The sequence below is a fragment of the Schistocerca gregaria genome, chromosome 2 (genome assembly GCF_023897955.1).
Source record: "Schistocerca gregaria isolate iqSchGreg1 chromosome 2, iqSchGreg1.2, whole genome shotgun sequence".
Taxonomy (NCBI): Eukaryota; Metazoa; Arthropoda; class Insecta; order Orthoptera; family Acrididae; genus Schistocerca; species Schistocerca gregaria.
In genome coordinates, this window is record NC_064921.1 from 581,817,247 (window position 1) to 581,838,378 (window position 21,132).

Sequence of the window (21,132 nt, forward strand, 5' to 3'; positions counted from 1 at the left end):
CTGACCTTTGAACAGCATATTTGCTACTATTAGCTGAAATTTATTGCAGAACTCAGTCTGTCTTTCTCCTCTCTCATTCCAACTATCATGTCCATATTCTCTCATAACTCTTTCTTGTATTCCTCCCCCTACTACCACGTTCCAGTCCCCAGTGATTATTAGATTATCATCTCCTTTTACATATTGAGTTATTAATTCAGTATCTGTATACAGTTTCTCTTTCTCTTTATCTAAGTTACAGCAGCCAATGTGACAAATTTTCTAGCATATACAACTAAATTTCAACACTTTTTGGAAGTACATTTTTTGTGTTATATTGAAAAGAGCCTCCGATGAAGACTTCAGCACCATAATGTGCGGAGGCTGATCAAACAATAACAGTATAAAAGCACTGAAAACCAATGTCCAGCCTTTAGGGGTAGAAGTCCCATAAAAATCTTCCCTGATGTACTTGCTTATGAAGCTATTCAGACTTTCACAATGTATACAATGGTCAAAAAATTGGATAAGGTTTTTGTGTATGGCGAATGTTGCCGAACTGTTACAGCAGTTGTACAGTTGTATGCTGGACAGTATCCAGATTGTGCCACATCCTAATGATCTGTTTTGCAAACATTATAAAAAATTCAAGAAACTCAGTGTGTGAAGAATAAAATGTGCCAAAAAAAAAAAAAAAAAAAAAAAAAAAAAAGGAAAAAGAAAAAGAAACTGACGAGATGCAAGTAACTAATATTGTAGCAGCAGTAACACACAATTCACATGTCACTACGAGACAGCTTGAATGTGCAAGAGGGATCAGCCAAAGAACTGTTCTGTAAATACTACATTCAAATGCATTTATCATTTCCAGATTTTGCTCCATCAACTGCTTGATGACAATGACTCTTAATGACATGTACAAAAAATGCAAAGGGATGCTGTTTTTCTATGCAAGATCTTGATTACAAAGCATTTTTTACTAATAAATCTTCATAAAATGGCCTACTGAACAGTAAAATAGATGTTGACAGAGAGAATTGAATATGCAGTGACGTTAGTCTGTGGGCATATGGTGCAAGTTTTTCAGCAATGACATCATTGGTCCCTGTTTTATTGATGAAACTCTAAATAGACACATGGATCTACAGTACAAAACACAAATGCTTCTGTAGTTACTGGAAGACAACTGACTGGAATTAAAGCAATTCATGTGGAACCAAAATGACAAATAACCTTCTCATTCCACACAGATAATGACAAAATTCCTTCACAGAATATTTGGAAATCGTTGGATTGGTCATTTGGGAAACACAAAATGGCATGCATGCTTAACTGGCACATCTGGATTGTGGGGAAAATTAAAGCAAGAGGTCTGCAAGGAAACACTAACAACTGCTGAAGACATGAAATGCCGTATAATATGGGCTTGTCCTGTGATAAGTTCAGATGAAATTCAGTGAGCTGTATAGTCTGCAGGAATGGCTTTACATTATGTATCAGTACTAAGTGTCAGTACTTTGAGCATCTGGTATGATAGTCACAACGAACACTTGTACTGTATCTAAGTCATATGTCTGCTAATAGTTGACATAACAGGGCAGATGTCTGTTCCTGATAGTAGAATAGTGTTAGCACTCTGTTATCTTGTTACTATTTGGTCATGACTTATACAGACCATGCTGTTGAAGTTCTCTTCATAAGGTCTTTCCAATGTCATGAGAAAAAATTATATAGTTCCATAAGAACATAAAAAATTGGTGTCACAATTTGAAAGCTAAAAATGCTAAAAACTGCTTACATTCATTAAAAAGTTCACCACATTGTTTGCTATAGTTCCTAAAAAACTGCACCTCAGTATATTTACTTGTTCTGAATATGTTTGGGGATGGCCTGTCTTAATTTACCTCTCACTGTGGCTCCACTTAATGGAGATCTGGTTGATGGTACTTACCTGAGTTGTGTGGCAACAGTGAAGCTTGATGGCATCATTACATAATAATGTGGATCTGTTTTAGGATTTCAGAACAAATCCAGATATTCTGAAGACATATCACACACAGCATGCTTCCCATGCTGTGGAAATAGTTTGGAAAGAGACCTTTCCTGTACTGCTGTCCCCAATACAAGAATTGTTACACTGTAGTTTGAAGAAAATCTTGGAAAGTCAGTCATGTGCTGGACTGGGTCTAGAACCTAAAACTTTGTCTTTTGTGGCCAATGCTTTTACTCATTAAGCCATACAAGCATGACACACAGCCCATCCACACAGATTCACATCTGCAAGGAAGTTTCTCTTAGAGTCCAGTTACTTGGATGGCTCATTTGGAAAGAAGACTGCCCAAAAAAGGTGAGGATCTGGCTTCAGGTTCCAGTATGGAACATATTTTTAATTTACCAGGAAGTTTCAGAGCAACACTGCAGATAGAAAGATTCATTCTGAAAATAATGTGGGTTTTTATGTCTCCTCAAAGCTGAATCTCATCAATCATCTTCAGCATTAGCATCTGTTGTGTGCTAGATAAATCCACTCTAATCCCCAGCAATGGCCATTTACAATTTTGGAGCAAGAACAAAACCAAAATGCACTGTTAGAGTATTAGAAGTTAATGGAAAACCTTTCCTTATGATCACACCCTCTTACAATAGCAGGAGGAGGTCCCAGATTCTGTTATTTTCACTTCTTACATTTATCAAATGTCTGGAAACTTTTCACCACATAATCTACTTGTGGCTGAGAATAGCATGACATACATTCTTTCACCAGTTTCCTGAACATATTTTGCCTCTTACTGAAACATGTTTCTTTCACCAGATCCGAAAGGCTCTTCTAAGCCTCAGTCAGAGAACTATTGGTGGTAACACATTGGTACAAGGAGCCATTCCTGCCATACTCAGCAACACACCAAAGAAATTCTTTGAAGACACTATAAAAGTATTACAGGTGAGTTGACACAGCAAATATTATTACAAAAAGAATGAAGGTATAATTAAGTAATACTCCTGTTTTGATTTTTCATAATTCTCTTTTCTGTAATGTTCATGACACTACAGGACCAGATTAAACTTCAGTGGTGTACCTCAGAAGTGGATTCTGAGACATTTATCTACTATTTTCCAACTTGCAGGTTTTATTTTTTATTTTTTCCCTGCAGAACTTGAAGTTCCCAATTATGATCTTACATGTTTTCTGTTAACATAAATTTGCAAATCACTGGGAAAATGGAATAGTGAGTATTGTCTTGAGTAATCAATAGCTCAGTACAAATGAAAATTACTTTTGGATTTTAAATTCCAAACAAGTGTGTAAACCTAGGAAAGCAAGTCTTGAGCTCAATCAGTAACTTTAATAATAAGAACAATGAGTAACTTTTGCAAATGACTTAAAGCAGTTGGATACTGATTCAAGATTACACATTTGAATCACTAACTCAGTAGCAGAATCTTTATTTAAAACACACAGTGCTCTTGCTTCAGTTTCTCATGGTAATCAGATACTTGTCTGTGTCTCGACAACCTTATCTTGGTCCAGTCATTTTGATGGTATGCTAACCATCACAGCAAAAAGTGGAGGAGACAAGACAATGAAGCAAAAATGAACACTAGATCAATATGAATATTAAATAAATCATAACCAAATAAAACAAAAAATAATTTCATTCACTTTTTCTATTTTTCGTACTGCTGAATAAATCGACATTAAATTATGCTCATATAACAAAAGCAACCTTCTCCTTTACTCAAAATCCTATAGCATAATCTCTGCAAATGCAGTCGGTGGTACCAAAGTGAGCCTGGAAATCCTGTTTTCAAACAAGTAACTGCTGGAACCATGAATAGGCATGATGAAAAAAACTGACAAAAAGTATAACAACGCATTTACTAAAAATGACTAATATCCCGTCTAAAAAGTCTCAAAGCTGGTTCACTAAAATAAAAACAGCATTCCACATTTATTCTATAACAAACAGCTGTTGAAGTGGATAAATAATTTCTGAAAATACAAAATGTAATCTAAGAACAAAGAAATTAATGTTAGGTGATAATGGCTAAAGAGCCATTAAACACATTCAGGTTGAGACCAACATATAATTCTGTTCTTGCTAGAAGGCAAATCCTACCAATCATACCTGAAAATGGCAACAACATATTATATTCTTTTCTTCTGTTTTTTGTCCACCTCAAGGGAACCACTCACTTTCTAACAACTGTTGTTCTTGTTTCCTGATGGCTTCATCCTGCCAAGCTTTCACCAAAGTCAATGTCATTTACACCAATACATATTGCTCTCCTTCCCTTCCCTTGCCATATTGTTATGCTATTCATCAAGAGCTCCACCCATTGCACTATCTTTCTTATGCTTTTCTTCTGTTTTTGAACAGGACAATGCTGATCTTGCGTATGACATTTTATCTGAAGTGAAGGGCCTTCGTCCAGTAATGCCTCAGGGTGCTATGTATATGATGGTATGTATAAGTATTTAGTATCAACTTAAGTCAGTGACATATTATGGTAAAATACGTTGTCATGAGGAAATTGTTGTTGTATTTGTTTTTTGAAAGAAGTGTGCACTTGGTTTACACATCTTCTTTCTAATATAATGGACAAATCAAAAATTACAATAAACAGCACAGAGTTTGATGACTGTAACCAACAGAACTAGAGTTGGGAAGTATTTTGTCACCCACTACAACAATAATACTCTAATATACTAGCTAGTTTCATGAATGAATCAGGAGTGAAATAAAAGAAATATATCCAGCCACAGATTCAGCCAGAAATACTGAAACTTTGTCTCCCAAAGAGTTATTCCAATAACATGGCCACATAAAAAAATTGTTGACAAATACTGAGCCCAACTGCAGGGCAATACACTTAGCATATACAGGATGGATCACTTAAAACTTGACCACAAATGCTGCAGAAATGGAAAGTGCTGCTGATGTAAGTTTTTCACAGAATGGATTGGTAGTCAGGGGCTTGTATTGTTGGCCAATCAGGTGATTGTAATAATACTTAGAAAGTGTATTTTTGTGCAAACACACTTTTTAAATGGAACAATATCTATTGACTTCAACAAATTAAAAGTAAGGTAAATTAGAATGTCAGTGGTGTTTGTTGCGGAATTCTAGTGCGAATCATTTATGAGATATAGTATTTTGAAAAGTTCCCACACTGACACTTGTACAATACCTGTGGTAGCACACACTAAAGAACAACACAAGTGCATCCACTAGTTATAAGGATTTTGAGCAGTAACAAGACAATTGACCATCACAGGTTGTGTTCAAGATGACCACTGGCAGCAGCAATACATGCTTCCAGTATGGTAACGAACGGCTGCTGCACACATGCTAGCATTTCAGCAGATATGTCCGAGCAGCCTGCAGTAATACATTTTGCATATCAACAGGTGTAGTTGGTATGTCCTTGTAGACAACATATTTCAGCTTTCCTCATTGAAAAAAAATCCACAGGCATCTAATACAGGGAATGGGCTGGCTAAGGTACAGATCTTGTGCATCCAGTCCAACAATAGGGAAACAATTCATGAAAATATGCTGTAGTACTTCATGCACTATTGGCTGGACAGCCGTCACGTTGGTACCACATGTTCCTTCTAGTCTGTAGAGAAATGTCTTCTAGCATCCATGGAAGATGGTCAATTAGGAGGGGGTCACGATACTTGTGCACGTTCAGTGTTCCATCTTTGGAAAATGAGCCTATGAGCTAGTGGTTCACTTTCCCACACCACACATTTACACTCCATGGACACTGACGTTCCACCTGATGATGGCAATGGTGACTGTAAACAGGCCAGTAGTGCAGGTTTTGGCAGTGATTGGTAAATGTGGCTTCATCGTTAAACAAGACACATGATACATCTGGAATATCCTGTCTTAATGCACAGGTACAGAAGTTAACACTATTTTCATAATTGTTTCAATGCAGCTCTTGATGGAGAGAGATGTGATAGGGATGAAACCTATGTCGATGCACAATGCATAGAGCACTTGTGTGACTCAAGCCATTTCCTCATACGATTGTGCAGGAGCTTGGGTGTGGTCAACCGCAACAGCAGCAAGAACATTACTTTCTCCTTCATCCGTCATCACTTGTTTGCTTTTGTTATATTGTCTAGCTTTTACACTACCACTCAGACATAACTGATTGAAAAAATCAATAGGCCTAAATAATTGCTGAGATGATTGATGTATATTGGGATATTGTGCCACATACACTGTAAAAGAATGAACTGCTTTCTTGCTATACTCTTCATACACCATGAGCATGTCAGCTTTTCCTGCATTGGCAAATCCCATTGTCCACTCATGATCTGTGGCTTTGACTGTCAAACTCTAACAGACCAGTAAGTCACAGTGCACTCAAGGAACACACAAGCATACTGTAAGCAAATGTAACATTGTACCTAGCAAATACGCAGATTGAATGGCACAGACAGGTGTCAGTGTGGAATCTTCTTCAAAATACACCTTGTACACGACTCACATTAGAAACGTGCAAAAAACAACACCACAAGCACAGGCTCCCTGGGACATGAGGGGGCCCAAGCCCTCTCAAAAATTCGTTTTTTTTTGCGGGGGGTGGGGGTGGGGGGAGGGGGGCAGAGCTAAACCCCCCCCCCCCCCATTAATTTAAGAAAATTATCAGTTATATTATGCTCTGTAAAATCACAAAATTATTTTGCGATTTTTTATTTTCCTTGTTTGATGATAGTTACCTTTTAAAATACACTCAGTAATGAGTTAAAACAAATAATTATTATGGTAGTTGAGCAGGTTAACTGAAAAATAGTGGTGTGAATCATGATAGTGTTATGGTGCTGTGGGCACACCTAGAATTTGTCCTGGTGCACGAACCTTCGGGTAAAGTCTGGCACCAGTGGGCCAGCGCTGCGGCCGCAGCAATATCAAAAGGACTGGAGCAGAAGCACCTGGAACCCTCCACCTCACGTCGCCTTGACGCTTTGAGACATTACAATGCCACGGCTATATAAAGTCCACCCTGCTGTTGCAGTCATTCAGTGTGGATAGTTTCATTCAGTGGATGCTGCAGATGTGTTTAGTGTTTCGACTTTAGTGTCTAGTGGATTATTTTATATGATTATATTTTATTCATTTACTTTAGTCTCTTAGTGTGTTGTGAATTAAGTTTGCAATAGATAAATTAGTTACTAAAAGCGTACTTGGAAATTGATGATACTGCAAGTCAACCTCCAACAGTTATTGTGTCGTCAATTGCTTTGTTGTCTTCAGGCAAGCACCGTTCACAGCTGAAACCTGGACAATCTGGTAAGGGAAGATCATTTCAGAAGTCTTAGTTGATCAAATATACATGGCTAGAATATGAAGCATCTACTGAAAAAGTTTTTTGCAAAACCTGCAAAGAGGCTAATGATAAAAATCTATTACAATTTTCTTCACAAAAAGAAGATGCATTTACTTCCATAGGGTTTTCTAACTGGAAAAAGGATTTGGAAAAATTCTGTCTTCATGAAAATATGTTTACACATAAAGAAGGTGTTCTGGAACTAAATTCTATCACTAACCGAAGTATGGCCTCCCAACTGAATGAACAGTTAGACAGTGATATGAAGAAATGCTGTTTAGCTCTTGAGACAATTTTTACTACTGTGCAGTTTCTATGATGACAAGGATTAGCAGTTAGAGAGCACGAAGATGTAAATTCAAATTTTTTTCAATTGTTGGAACTCCGAAAGAATGACATACCTGAGTTTAAAGATTGGTTAGGGCATTCGGGGTATAAGTGGACGTCCCACAATATTCAAAATGAGATCATTGAACTACTAGGAAAGTCTGTGTTGATAAAGGTATTGGCTTCAATCAAGAAGACTGAACATTTTTCTATCATGGTTGACGAACCAAGTGATCCTTTGATTCACGAACAAGTGTCATTTTGTATTCATACTGTCAATGATTCCTTTATCATCAACAAAGACTTTATTGACTTATACAAGACCTCCGACACTGTAGCACAAACTCTGTTTAGTATTTTAAAATATGTCTTTGCTCGTCTTGATTTGTCAATGGCTAACTTAAGAGGACAGTGCTATGATGGTGCCTCGAATATGAGGTCAGTTCAAAGGACTAGAAAAGTTAGTTTTGGATACACAACCAAAAGCACGTTACGTGCACTGCACTGCTCACAGTTTAGACTTGTCAGTTGTAGACAGTGTCTGCCATCAAATGTCTATGAGGGATATTATGGCTTTAGCCAAGGACTTAATAAACACTGTAAGGGAATCCAAGAAATGGAAGGGGCTTTTTAGAAGCATATACTGTGAGAGTCCCAACGACCAAGCTGGTCTATGACCCCTTTGCCCATCTTGATGGACTATGTGAGCTTCTAGTATCTTGAGAATATTGAAAAACTTTGAACAGTTTTTTTGAAACATTTTCTGCAGAGGACAAAACAAGAGGCAGGTTACAAATGTGCAGGCTACCTTGAGTCACTGTTACAATTCAAGACTTATTTCTTTTTATGTCTTTATTGTCATGCAGTGAACCCAGACGAGAATGACAATGAAAAAATTCAATGCCATCATCTAAGTGTTGCTGATCTGGAAAAAAAAATATATGAGGGCTTAATTTGCATATTGAATGGAAGGCGTGATAGTTTTGAACACTTTTGGAAATCTACATCTACATCTACATGACTACTCTGCAATTCACATTTAAGTGCTTGGCAGAGGGTTCATCGAACCACAATCATACTATCTCTCTACTATTCCACTCCCGAACAGTGAGCGGGAAAAACGAACACATAAACCTTTCTGTTCGAGCTCTGATTTCTCTTATTTTATTTTGATGATCATTCCTACCTATGTAGGTTGGGCTCAACAAAATATTTTCGCAGTCGGAAGAGAAAGTTGGTCACTGAAATTTCGTAAAAAGGTCTCACCGTGACGAAAAACGTCTATGCTGTAATGACTTCCATCCCAACTCGTGTATCATATCTGCCACACTCTCTCCCCTATAACGTGATAATACAAAACGAGCTGCCCTTTTTTGCACCCTTTCGATGGCCTCCGTCAATCCCACCTGGTAAGGATCCCACACCGCACAGCAATATTCTAACAGAGGACGAACGAGTGTAGTGTAAGCTGTCTCTTTAGTGGACTTGTTGCATCTGCTAAGTGTCCTGCCAATGAAACGCAACCTTTGGCTCACCTTCCCGACAATATTATCTATGTGGTCCTTCCAACTGAAGTTGTTCGTAATTTTAACACCCAGGTACTTAGTTGAATTGACAGCCTTGAGAATTGTACTATTTATCGAGTAATCGAATTCCAACGGATTTCTTTTGGAACTCATGTGGATCATCTCACACTTTTCGTTATTTAGCGTCAACTGCCACCTGACACACCATACAGCAATCTTCTCTAAATCTCTTTGCAGCTGATACTGGTCTTCGGATGACCTTACTAGACGGTAAATTACAGCATCATCTGCAAACAGTCTAAGAGAACTGCTCAGATTTTCACCCAGGTCATTTATATAGATCAGGAACAGTAGAGGTCCCAGGACGCTTCCCTGGGGAACACCTGATATCACTTCAGTTTTACTCGATGATTTGCCATCTATTACTACAAACTGCGACCTTCCTGACAGGAAATCACGAATCCAGTTGCACAACTGAGACGATACCCCATAGCTCCGCAGCTTGATTAGAAGTCGCTTGTGAGGAACGGTGTCAAAAGCTTTCCGGAAATCTAGAAATACGCAATCAACTTGAGATCCCCTGTCGATAGCGGCCATTACTTCGTACGAATAAAGAGCTAGCTGCGTTGCACAAGAGCGATGTTTTCTGAAGCCATGCTGATTACGTGTCAATAGATCGTTCCCTTCGAGGTGATTCATAATGTTTGAATACAGTATATGCTCCAAAACCCTACTGCAAACCGACGTCAATGATATAGGTCTGTAGTTAAATGGATTACTCCTACTACCCTTCTTGAACACTGGTGCGACCTGCGCAATTTTCCAACCTGTAGGTACAGATCTATCGGTGAGCGAGCGGTTGTATATGAGTGCTAAGTAGGGAGCTATAGTATCAGCGTAATCTGAAAGGAACCTAATCGGTATACAATCTGGACCTGAAGACTTGCCCGTATCAAGCGATTTGAGTTGCTTCGCAACCCCTAAGGTGTCTACTTCTAAGAAACTCATGCTAGCAGATGTTCGTGTTTCAAATTCTGGAATATTCCATTCGTCTTCCCTGGTGAAGGAATTTCAGAAAACTGCGTTCAATAACTCCGCTTTAGCGGCACAGTCGTTGATAACAGTACCATCGGTACTGCGCAGCGAAGGTATTGACTGCGTCTTGCCACTTGTGTACTTTACATACGACCAGAATTTCTTCGGATTTTCTACCAAATTTCGAGACAATGTTTCGTTGTGGAACCTATTAAAGGCATCTCGCATCGAAGTATGTGCCAAATTTCGCGCGTCTGTAAATTTTAGCCCATCTTCGGGATTTCGCGTTCTTCTGAACTTCGCATGCTTTTTCCGTTGCCTCTGCAACAGCGTTCGGACCTTTTTTGTGTACCACAGGGGATCCGTTCCATCTCTTACCAATTTATGAGGTATGAATATCTCAATTGCTGTTGCTACTATATCTTTGAATTTGAGCCACATCTCGTCTACATTCGCATAGTCAGTTCGGAAGGAATGGAAATTGTCTTTTAGGAAGGCTTCTAGTGGCACTTTATCCGCTTTTTTAAATAAAATTATTTTGCGTTTGTTTCTGATGGATTTGGAAGAAATGGTATTGAGCCTAGCTACAATGACCTTGTGATCACTAATCCCTGTATCAGTCATGATGCTCTCTATCAGCTCTGGATTGTTTGTGGCCAAGAGGTCAAGTGTGTTTTCGCAACCATTTACAATTTGCGTGGGTTCATGGACTAACTGCTCGAAATAATTTTCGGAGAATGCATTTAGGACAATCTCGGAAGACGTTTTCTGCCTACCACCGGTTTTGAACAAGTATTTTTGCCAACATACCGAGGGTGGGTTGAAGTCCCCACCAACTATAACCGTATGAGTGGGGTATTTATTTGTTACGAGACTCAAACTTTCTCTGAACTGTTCCGCAACTGTATCATCGGAGTCTGGGGGTCGGTAGAAGGAGCCAATTATTAACTTAATTCGGCTGTTAAGTATAACCTCCACCCACACCAATTCGCACGGCGTATCTACTTCGACTTCACTACAAGATAAACCACTACTGACAGACACAAACACTCCACCACCAATTCTGCCTAATCTATCTTTCCTGAACACCGTCTGAGACTTCGTAAAAATTTCTGCAGAACTTAATTCAGGCTTTAGCCAGCTTTCTGTACCTATAACGATATCAGCTTCTGTGCTTTCTATTAGCGCTTGAAGTGTTTAAAAGAAAATCCTTCACAAGTTAATGATCCTTCACTTCCTCAAAATCAAAGTATATGAAAGAAGTATGAAAACAATGAAGCCAGCTCACCACACACTTTCAGAACCCCAAAGGAATACTACTAACCTACTTACATTGAAATTTGTGAAATGGTGCAGTCTTGCGTTACTAAGCGGTTTTCTTCACCTGGACTCACACAGGTCATAGCAGTTGAACAAGAGTGCTTGCTTTTAGTAAACAGAGGTGAAACAAATTTGGAAAAAACAACTGAGTGTTTCGGAAATGACCTAGATATTGTGAGACTACACTTACACTTGAATGTGTTAGCTGTTAGAAGATATCACTTATAAACAACAGGTATTAAAAAACATGCTCGATATAAGAAAGTACATTACACAAGAGCCTGCAGTTGGAGAAGTGTTATGTGAAGTAGTGAACTGCATTAGCCTTCTCCAAAGAGTTCCAATAATGACAGCAACAGCAGAAAGGTCATTTACCACCCTTAAATATCTGAAGTCATATCTCTGATCCACTATGGGACAGAAGTGATTGAACAACTTGGCTGTTCTTCATGCCCACTGAGATGGTTTGGATATCTGACCAGTCATCAACAACTTCATATTCAGTAATCCAGTCAGATGGTTGACATTTGCACCTTTCTAAAGACATTCTAGTCCTGATAATGGCATTTAGAGCAATATTAAAAATCTTTATAAAATAGAGAATTAAATACATACATAACGTTAAATTTTCAGTTTCAAAATATTAGTACTAGTTTATTGCTGTATTACTATATTACTGTATTAGTTATTTTCAATTAATTAACTGTATTAACTTTATTAAAGCAGTACCTCTGAGATATTGTTTTTAGTTATTGAACCCTAAGCCTTATTCAAAGTAAGCATAAATCAGTTATTTCACTTATTAATCAAAGTGCTATTACTTTGTGACAGCAATATTTTATGTTTTATTCTTTTAATGATAGTTTAGGATTTATTTGAATATAATTTCAGTCTTTTCAGAGCTATATATTCACTGCTCTGTAATAGTCTATAAGCATGATTATAACAGTAAATTAAATTAGCTTTTTACGAAAGCCGGCCGCTGTGGTCTCGCGGTTAAGGCACTCAGTCCGGAATCGCATGACTGCTACGGTCGCAGGTTAGAATCCTGCGTCTGGCATGGATGTGTGTGATGTCCTTAGGTTAGTTAGGTTTCAGTAGTTCTAAGTTCTAGGGGACTGATGACCACAGATGTTAAGTCCCATAGTGCTCAGAGCCATTTTAACCATTTTTTTATGAAAATACCGTGCGTGTTTATGTTTTGTTTCTTTTTTCAAAGCCAAAAAATGTGTCGGGTTTGTTGAGTTTTCCGGAGTGCCAAGTTATCGAGAGTCCAGTTTTCAGGGTTCTAATGTCGATCATATGACTCTGAAATGTTTAAAAAACATTAAAAATCACTATTTTTTACCTAAAATTTAGAAAATTTCCCAGAGCAAGTCCCCCAGTGTGGGCTCCCATATTTTTTTTTAAGTCAGCACCCCTGAACAGCACTGATATACTAATTTACCTTTGGTTTTTTTTAATGTCAATAGACGTTGTTCCATTTAAAAAAGTGTTTGTCTGAAAAAAAAATACACTTTCTAAGTATTATTACAATCTGTTTATTGGCTAACAGCTACCAATCCATGCTGTGAAAACTTCACATCAACAGCACTTCTCATTTCCGCAATATTTGCAGTGCAAGTTTTACATGATTCACCTTGCATATCAATGAATCACTATAACTAAGTTTGCTTAGCCATTAACTACAGACAATAAAGGTTTCAAATATCCATAATGGAACGCAGAAATTATAATAATTGCTAAATTATGCATAAGACTCTGGAAAGAAGTTACGTTGAAAACCATATATATGTTTCTCTTATCTTTTCCTTGTTTTAATAGAATATACTTTATAAGTTATGAAATATTTGGTGAGTAATGTTTATAGTTTCTTCTTAGCACCAAATTTAAGTTTCCCAGAAGTTTGAGTAGATAAAAAAAAACAGTATTCCTATGTACATCCACAATCAGCCAGCTATCAGCACCCCTGAACAGCACTGATATACTAATTTACCTTTGGTTTTTTTTAATGTCAATAGACGTTGTTCCATTTAAAAAAGTGTTTGTCTGAAAAAAAAATACACTTTCTAAGTATTATTACAATCTGTTTATTGGCTAACAGCTACCAATCCATGCCGTGAAAACTTCACATCAACAGCACTTCTCATTTCCGCAATATTTGCAGTGCAAGTTTTACATGATTCACCTTGCATATCAATGAATCACTATAACTAAGTTTGCTTAGCCATTAACTACAGACAATAAAGGTTTCAAATATCCATAATGGAATGCAGAAATTATAATAATTGCTAAATTATGCATAAGACTCTGGAAAGAAGTTACGTTGAAAACCATATATATGTTTCTCTTACCTTTTCCTTGTTTTAATAGAATATACTTTATAAGTTATGAAATATTTGGTGAGTAATGTTTATAGTTTCTTCTTAGCACCAAATTTAAGTTTCCCAGAAGTTTGAGTAGATAAAAAAAAACAGTATTCCTATGTACATCCACAATCAGCCAGCTATTTACAAGCAATGTGCTTTCAGCTCTCTGACAAAATGTGTGATACTGATAATTTCGTAATTCATAATTTTACGAAGCACTACCTAAACAGCAATCTGAGACACTGTGTATTACTCAGAACTTCAGCAATTCCATTTACATAATCTTCTGCATGTCATAATTACCTGCAACACTGTTACTGATATATGAATTCAAGAGTTCTTTTGACATTTACTCATCACATTCCATAGACCTTCCAGGAAGTGGAAAGAGTTAAGTACCAAACCTTCTGGGGTCTAATTATTTTGTATTTCCATATGTTATGTTTAGATTTATGCTTGTTGTGACCCTCTGCTTTCTTTTATGAAAGCTGGCTCTGGACGCATGAAGGATGTCATCATTCTCATAAAATTTTTTGTTTCATCAAGTAGAAATTTATGAGCTACACAATCAAAGGCCTGGCAAGATCAGAGAAAGTAGCAACAGGGTATGAAACTTTCAGGCAGATTAAAAGTGTGTGCCAGACCAACACTCGAACTCAGAACCTTTGCCTTTTGTGGGCAAGTGCTCTACCAACTGAGCTACCCAAGCACAATCCACAATCTGTCGTCACAGCTTTACTTCCATCACTACCTAGTCTCCTGCCTTCCAAATTTCACACAAGTTCTGCAAAACTTGCTGAAGTAGCAGTCCTGAAAGAAAGGATATAGTGGAGACATGGCTTAGCCACAGCCTGGGGGATGTTTCCAGAATGAAATTTTACTCTGCAGTGGAATGTGAGCTGATATGAAACTTCCTGGCAGATTAAAACTGTATGCCAGACCAAGACTTGAGTTCACGACCTTTGCCTTTCATGGGCAAGTGCCCTGCCAACTGAAGCTACCCAAGAATGACCCACAGCTTTACTTCTGTCACTACCTTGTCTCCTACCCTCCAAACATCATCGAAGTCAGTATTCTGTTATAGACCATCTACACAAAAGTTTCGAAAAGACTGGAAGGAGTGTAAATGGTTCTACAGTTACAGATGATTTGCTTTTTTTTTCTGTTTTTATAGATGGATGTCCTTACAGCACATTCAGGTCTGTCAGAAAATATGTCTTATGTTCATAACTGATTATAAAGATGGTTCAAGGGTGGTCCCCTCATGTAAGCAGAAGTTTTACAACTCTGTTAAAAGACATTGCCATATTCAGAAGAACAATCTATTTTTAGCATCCTCATGATCTTTGTAATCTACTTAGGCAGTCTATCTGTATTTTGTCGTTTATTAGAGGATTTGCTGTTTGCAGTCACATTGAAAAAGTAATCATTGCATTTAGTGGCCACTGATACCAATTTGTCCTCACTTATGCCACATTTTTGTGAACTCAGTTTCATTCACTTGACTGTTTTATTTGTTTCTTGTTAAATAAAAGTCTGAATTGTTTTCACTTTATCCTCTGAGAATTTTTTGAACATAGTATGTCTGTTTTTCATTTTTGATAACAGATTGGCAGAGTTTACAATACCTGTGATGAAAGAGTTTCAGCTCTTGGTTATAGTTTCTGCACTTAATTATTAGAGTTTTTTGCCCTTAGCCCAAGACAAGTTAAACACAGATGTTATCTATTCCTCGACTTGACTTATATTTAATTTAATCCATATTTGTTGTAGATAATTTAGGGCGCTACAGGAATATGTTAGAGTTAAATGTTAATGTACACTATTTACATTGTAAATCTCCTCCTAGTGTTCTACCCCAACATTTTCTCTAGATAATGTGATGGGGTCAATGGTTATTATTCTCTTATGCAGTATTTTTTCTGTTAATTTAATTGCTCAGCATACTTATTGTTGCTATTTGGCCACAATAGTAAAATACACCATTCATGCTTTTACATATAAATCACTGAATGTAGTTCAGTTTAAAAACAGTTTATCAGTGGTTATGATCTTTAATCCACGTAGGGATTTTACTGTGGGAAATGGTGCAATGCTGAATAATAAAAAGTGTAGAACAGTACTACCTGATGGAAAATTAACATTTCATTTAAGTTTCCAGAAACATAGTGTTACATAAGCAAAGCATGTATTTAGTTATTAAAGGCTAGTTGAAGAAATTTACAAATGCTGGTACTAACATCAAGGTGAGAAGATGTACACAGAATTTAAAGTACTATTCTCGTGCCAGTAACTTATCCTTTTCCTTTGCTACTCTAATTGCACATCTTTTCTTAATCTTTCTGTTCATCATTAACAAAAATCCCCCCCCCCCCTTTTTTCTCTCACTCCTGTGTGTGTGTGTGTGTGTGTGTGTGTGTGTGTGTGTGTGTGTGTGTGTGTGCGTGTGTTTCTTCCCTGTACATTACACTGCATTTCTACTTGCTGTTTACTGCTTTTCTTATAATACATCCCTGAAGATTCCTCTTTGTTCTTGGGTATACGGAACACAGTTATGTTTGAGGAAGTGAATAATAAATTAATATTTTCAAACCATTATAAAAATCATGAAATATGTGTTGACCGTAGCATTTTGAATGGAACAGGAACTTCCTTAAAATACAGCTCAAACAATAGTGTTAGTATTTGCAAAATAATTTTTATACTTCCCAAGAAGGAAAAAACTACTTCTTGAGCAACTCAAATGTTACACATTTTGAACCAAAAGGGAGTTTCATTGTTTTAAAAAGCCTAAAACCTTTTATCTGGCAAAGAAATAAGTCTTCATACAAAAGGAAAGACATTATCTGTACATAAATTCAGAGACATACACAATTTTCAGTTTGAATCTGCTAATATCTTTCACAAACTTGATACACAACAGATGAGAGTGGCACATATACAACAACCATACATGAAAAATGGCAAAGTCAAAACAAACAGATTTATAGCTCAGCTGAATTGTGAATCTTGAGAGTATGATCAGGGATCGACAAAATAATGTTATCTCCACCTGGAAAAGGAAACCACACACAATGGGTACACGAAAATTTTGTTGTTGCTCGCATTAGAACTTACTTTCTAAGCAATAACAATGTATTTTGGTCTGATAGTTTTTGAACTCGGACAGTAAAGTATTTAGTTCATAGGATTACTACACATGGAGTCTATATGTATTGTGATGCAACAGTTATTCACAAATATACCATTTACTGCTGAAGTCCACAACTACATTTACTTTAATATGTTTCTTATTCCATGGATCATATCTATGATAACCAATTATTCTGTGAAATATGCCAATATGTTGTCAAGACAGATGTATTTGTTTCAAATGCTTCCATGATTACATGCCCTGTTACGGAATCTTCTGTCAAACAGATACTACTTTAACTTGAGTTCTTATGTTACTCTCTTCAGTCTACTCGGCATATCATCAATGGCTTATGACTTTATTCCTTTTGACAGTATGCAAAGGCTGAGTAATGGGCAGTACACATTTTTCCCTTCCACTATTATATTTATGTTACTGTTTAAAATTCTGACTGTTATCAACCAACTTCATAATGAAATAATTACACTCACTATAAGACTATTGTCTGCATGCTCAGCTCTGTGAAGAGATCCAAGGATGAATACCCCATGATATCTCCGTTGCTCTTTTCTGAGCAATATGTATCTTCTCCCACAATGAAGAGTTGATCCAGAACATTATACCATATAACTCCAATGTATGAAAATAGATAAGTATTAGTTAATGAATGGGATAGGTGCACTTCTTTCCATTTGGGGAGAGGTTTGAAGTACATCCTGAAACAGGTACCACCAGCTAAACAGAGTGAAAAAATGGTTCAAATGGCTCTGAGCACTATAGGACTTAACAGCTAAGGTCATCAGCTCCCTAGAACTTAGAATTACTTAAACCTAACTAACCTAAGGACATCACACACATCCATGCCTGAGGCAGGATTCGAACCTGCGACCGTAGCAGTTGCGCAGTTCCGGACTGAAGCACCTGGAACCGCTCGGCCACCGCGGCCGGCTCACAGAGTGGAAATTTACAGATTGCTCTCCAGTACACTACCATACTAGACATACCATTGTATGCATATAAGAGGGCTGTTCAAAAAGTATCCGACTTTTATTTAAAAAATCAATTTTTATTCAGATACAATGGTATGACACTAGTCACCTTCAAAGTAGTCCCCTTCAGCTTCTATGCACCTCTTCCAACACTACTGCCACTGCTGGAAGCATCGCTGGAAAGTCTCTTTTGATATGGTGCGCACCTAATCTGTTGAATTTTGCATAATGTCTTCCTTCTTTTTAAACCTGGTCTCTTTCAAGGTCTTTACCAGTCTAGTTTGGTTGTAGATCAGAGGAATAGAGAGGGTGACAGACCACAGCAATGCCGTGTTTGGCCAAAAAGCTCTGAATTAATTTAGTACAATGAGTGGGTGCCTTATTGTGGTGAAGGTGTCAACTGCCCACTGACCACTTCCAGCTGTTTACGTCTCCCTGCTTCATCAAGACAATGCAGAACCTCTTGGTAGTACTCCTTATTGACATTAGTGCCTTCTTGGGAATACTCATGATGTACTATGCCATTGGAGTCAAGAAAGATGGCCAGCCTGACTTTCACATTGCTATGGACATGCCTCATTTTTTTGGGTCTCGGGGATGACAGATGCTCCCATTGCGGTGACTGGAATTTTGTTTCTGGCTTGTACACACAAACCCAGGACACACCACCAATTGTCACTGTGTTAAGGAAGTTGGGATTACTGTTCATAGTATCCAGCATGTCATGTGCAATCTCCGAAGTTGGTGCTGCTCAGTTGTTAGCAACTTCGGCAAAAATTTGGTTGATATCTTCCTGAGGTCCAAATGTTCCATTAAAATGGAATGAATGGATCCAGTACTAATTTCAACCTCATCTGCAAGTTCTCTGATTACAAGTTGTCTATCTTGCATCATTGGGGTCCGATAATTAACAACCTCAGTTGTGGATGATGAGGGTCTACCTGAACATGCTTCTCTCTTCACTGGTGAGCGGCCATCTCTGAAGTGGTTGTATCACTCCATTACCCATGTGGTATCCGTTTCTTTGTCCCCAAACACTTGTTGAACCTTGGAGATTGTTTCAACTTGAGCATTTCCAAGCTTAAAACAAAATTTGATGCAATAACATTGTTCCACTTTTTCTATCATTTTGCCCAAAACACAAAATCCGACGACTACCAGTAACACGTGTACTTTTGTCAGTGGCTAACCAGGGACTGAGCCGTGGAAAAAAAAATCAGGTCCACACACACTACATATGCCTAAAAACATAGATAGCATGCACGCACCTTGATACCATTGTTGGTTTCAGCGATAAAAAATAAGCTTGGATACTTTTAGAGCAGCCCTCGTAATCAATTTATTTTAAGTTTATCTTATACTTCAATATGTGAATTTTACAATAAAATGTAAGACACATTCCAGTTTAGGTGACACTTCATGTACATTTTATACCTACTGATAATGAAATTTCTGTTTTCCAGGTAGGAATAACGATAACATTATTTCCAGAATTTTCTTCAGACCTGGATTTTGTTGAAAGACTTGTTGGTGAAGAATCAGTGTTCTGCTTACCAAGTCAGGTAAGTTTTCACATGCACTCTTAGAAAAGGCAGCTTAAGTATGAAAGGTTGACAAAGTTTCATTTTTGTATTGGTTGTAGAATGGATATTGCTGTTTTTCTGTATTCAGACTATATAGTTTGCCATTGCTTTCTAATTGTAAAAGCACCAATAAACTAAATTTACACTTTATATAAGATAACATATTGCATTCCATTTGTACATGAACAGCACAAAAGAAGTCTCTTTCATTATTTGTGATATTACTTATTTTGATGCCTGCTTGTAATTGTGTTTCATTTTTTGTGATAGTACATATTTTAATGCCTGTTTGTAACTGTGTTTTGACAGTGTTTCAATTACCCAAACTACATGCGTCTTGTGCTGACAGTTCCAAAAGAACAAATGGAGAAAGCTTGCAAAAGAATAGCTGCATTCTGCCAGCGTCATCACCAGGACTACCTTTCAAAGCGAATTTCATCTGTGAGCATTACATGATGTAAAAGAATCTTAGATTTCTTAAAAAGCTACTGAGCTTATGCTGAGCACCCACACCTATTATCTAACATGTTCCTCCTCAAGAATAAAGAGAAGTATGTGAATGAGTTATATTTATGATTGGATCAGATTTCTAAACATACTTCCTGAAGTCCGGAGACAGCTTTTCTTAATTGTGACTGGAATATTCAGTGGAGGTGAAAAATAGAAATCCATACATGTGATGAAGTTAAGCAATTTATAACAACTTTGTACATACAAAACAATACACATATTGTTTAAAAAGCTGAATGAATTTCATGTTTGTCAGAGAAGAGATTGTGAATATGCATCAGGTTAGAGTTCTGTCTATCTGTGCATTACTTCTTGTATTATTTGATTAAAGCAACATGCTCCATTTCATTGAAGTTTCATAAAATAGCTACTAAAATAGATATCAATAGGCAATCCTTTCCAGAGTGATAGATTTAATTATTTTATTTTGTTTTATATTTTTTACTGATTTCAATATTCACTGGGCATAAGTATACGACTTCATGTATTTATCTTTACAACTTTGTATTAAAGAATGGGACGACTGAGGGGAAAAAGGAGAAAATATAATTTATGCAAGTTTCTAAAGTGAAATACATAAGACCTGTATCATAGACAATGTAAGATAATTTTACAGTAAAATAGTGAAAATGAAATGTGTAAAATTATTTGGAGAATGTTTTCCTGCACAATGCAGTCATTTTTTCTGAAGCAATACACATTGTCTCTTAATACACATTAACCTTTCTCATTAAACCCTCACACTGTTCACAGCCTATTTAGAACGCATTCAATAGTTCATGGAGTGCATCTGGGTATTGAGCCAAGTTGTTGTTTCCATTTTATGAAACTTTTATTTCATCAATCACATCAAGAAAACTTTTGAGATCACATTAAATAGTTATTAAACATTCATTTCTTTTCCTTTTAAAACAATGAAGTTTTCTCTGCAGTCATGGAAAGTGAGAAGTGAGTGGATCTGCCATAACTGAAGTCAAACTGAAAGAAAGCACCTACTGATGCAAATGCACAGCA

General features: G+C 37.1%; 1 protein-coding gene across 4 annotated transcripts in view; it reads left to right on the plus strand.

Annotated features, from left to right (window-relative positions):
- Positions 1-20,753, plus strand: part of LOC126333363 (tyrosine aminotransferase) — a 230,545-nt gene extending 209,792 nt beyond the window's left edge. For all 4 annotated transcript variants that reach the window (XM_049996732.1, XM_049996733.1, XM_049996730.1 and 1 more), the window contains exons 9-12: positions 2,792-2,920; positions 4,359-4,442; positions 19,489-19,587; positions 19,918-20,753. In XM_049996732.1, the coding sequence (XP_049852689.1) occupies positions 2,792-2,920; positions 4,359-4,442; positions 19,489-19,587; positions 19,918-20,064 (459 nt within the window). In that variant the 3' untranslated portion in view covers positions 20,065-20,753. The remainder of the gene's footprint in view (positions 1-2,791; positions 2,921-4,358; positions 4,443-19,488; positions 19,588-19,917) is intronic.
- Positions 20,754-21,132: the final 379 nt, after the last annotated feature.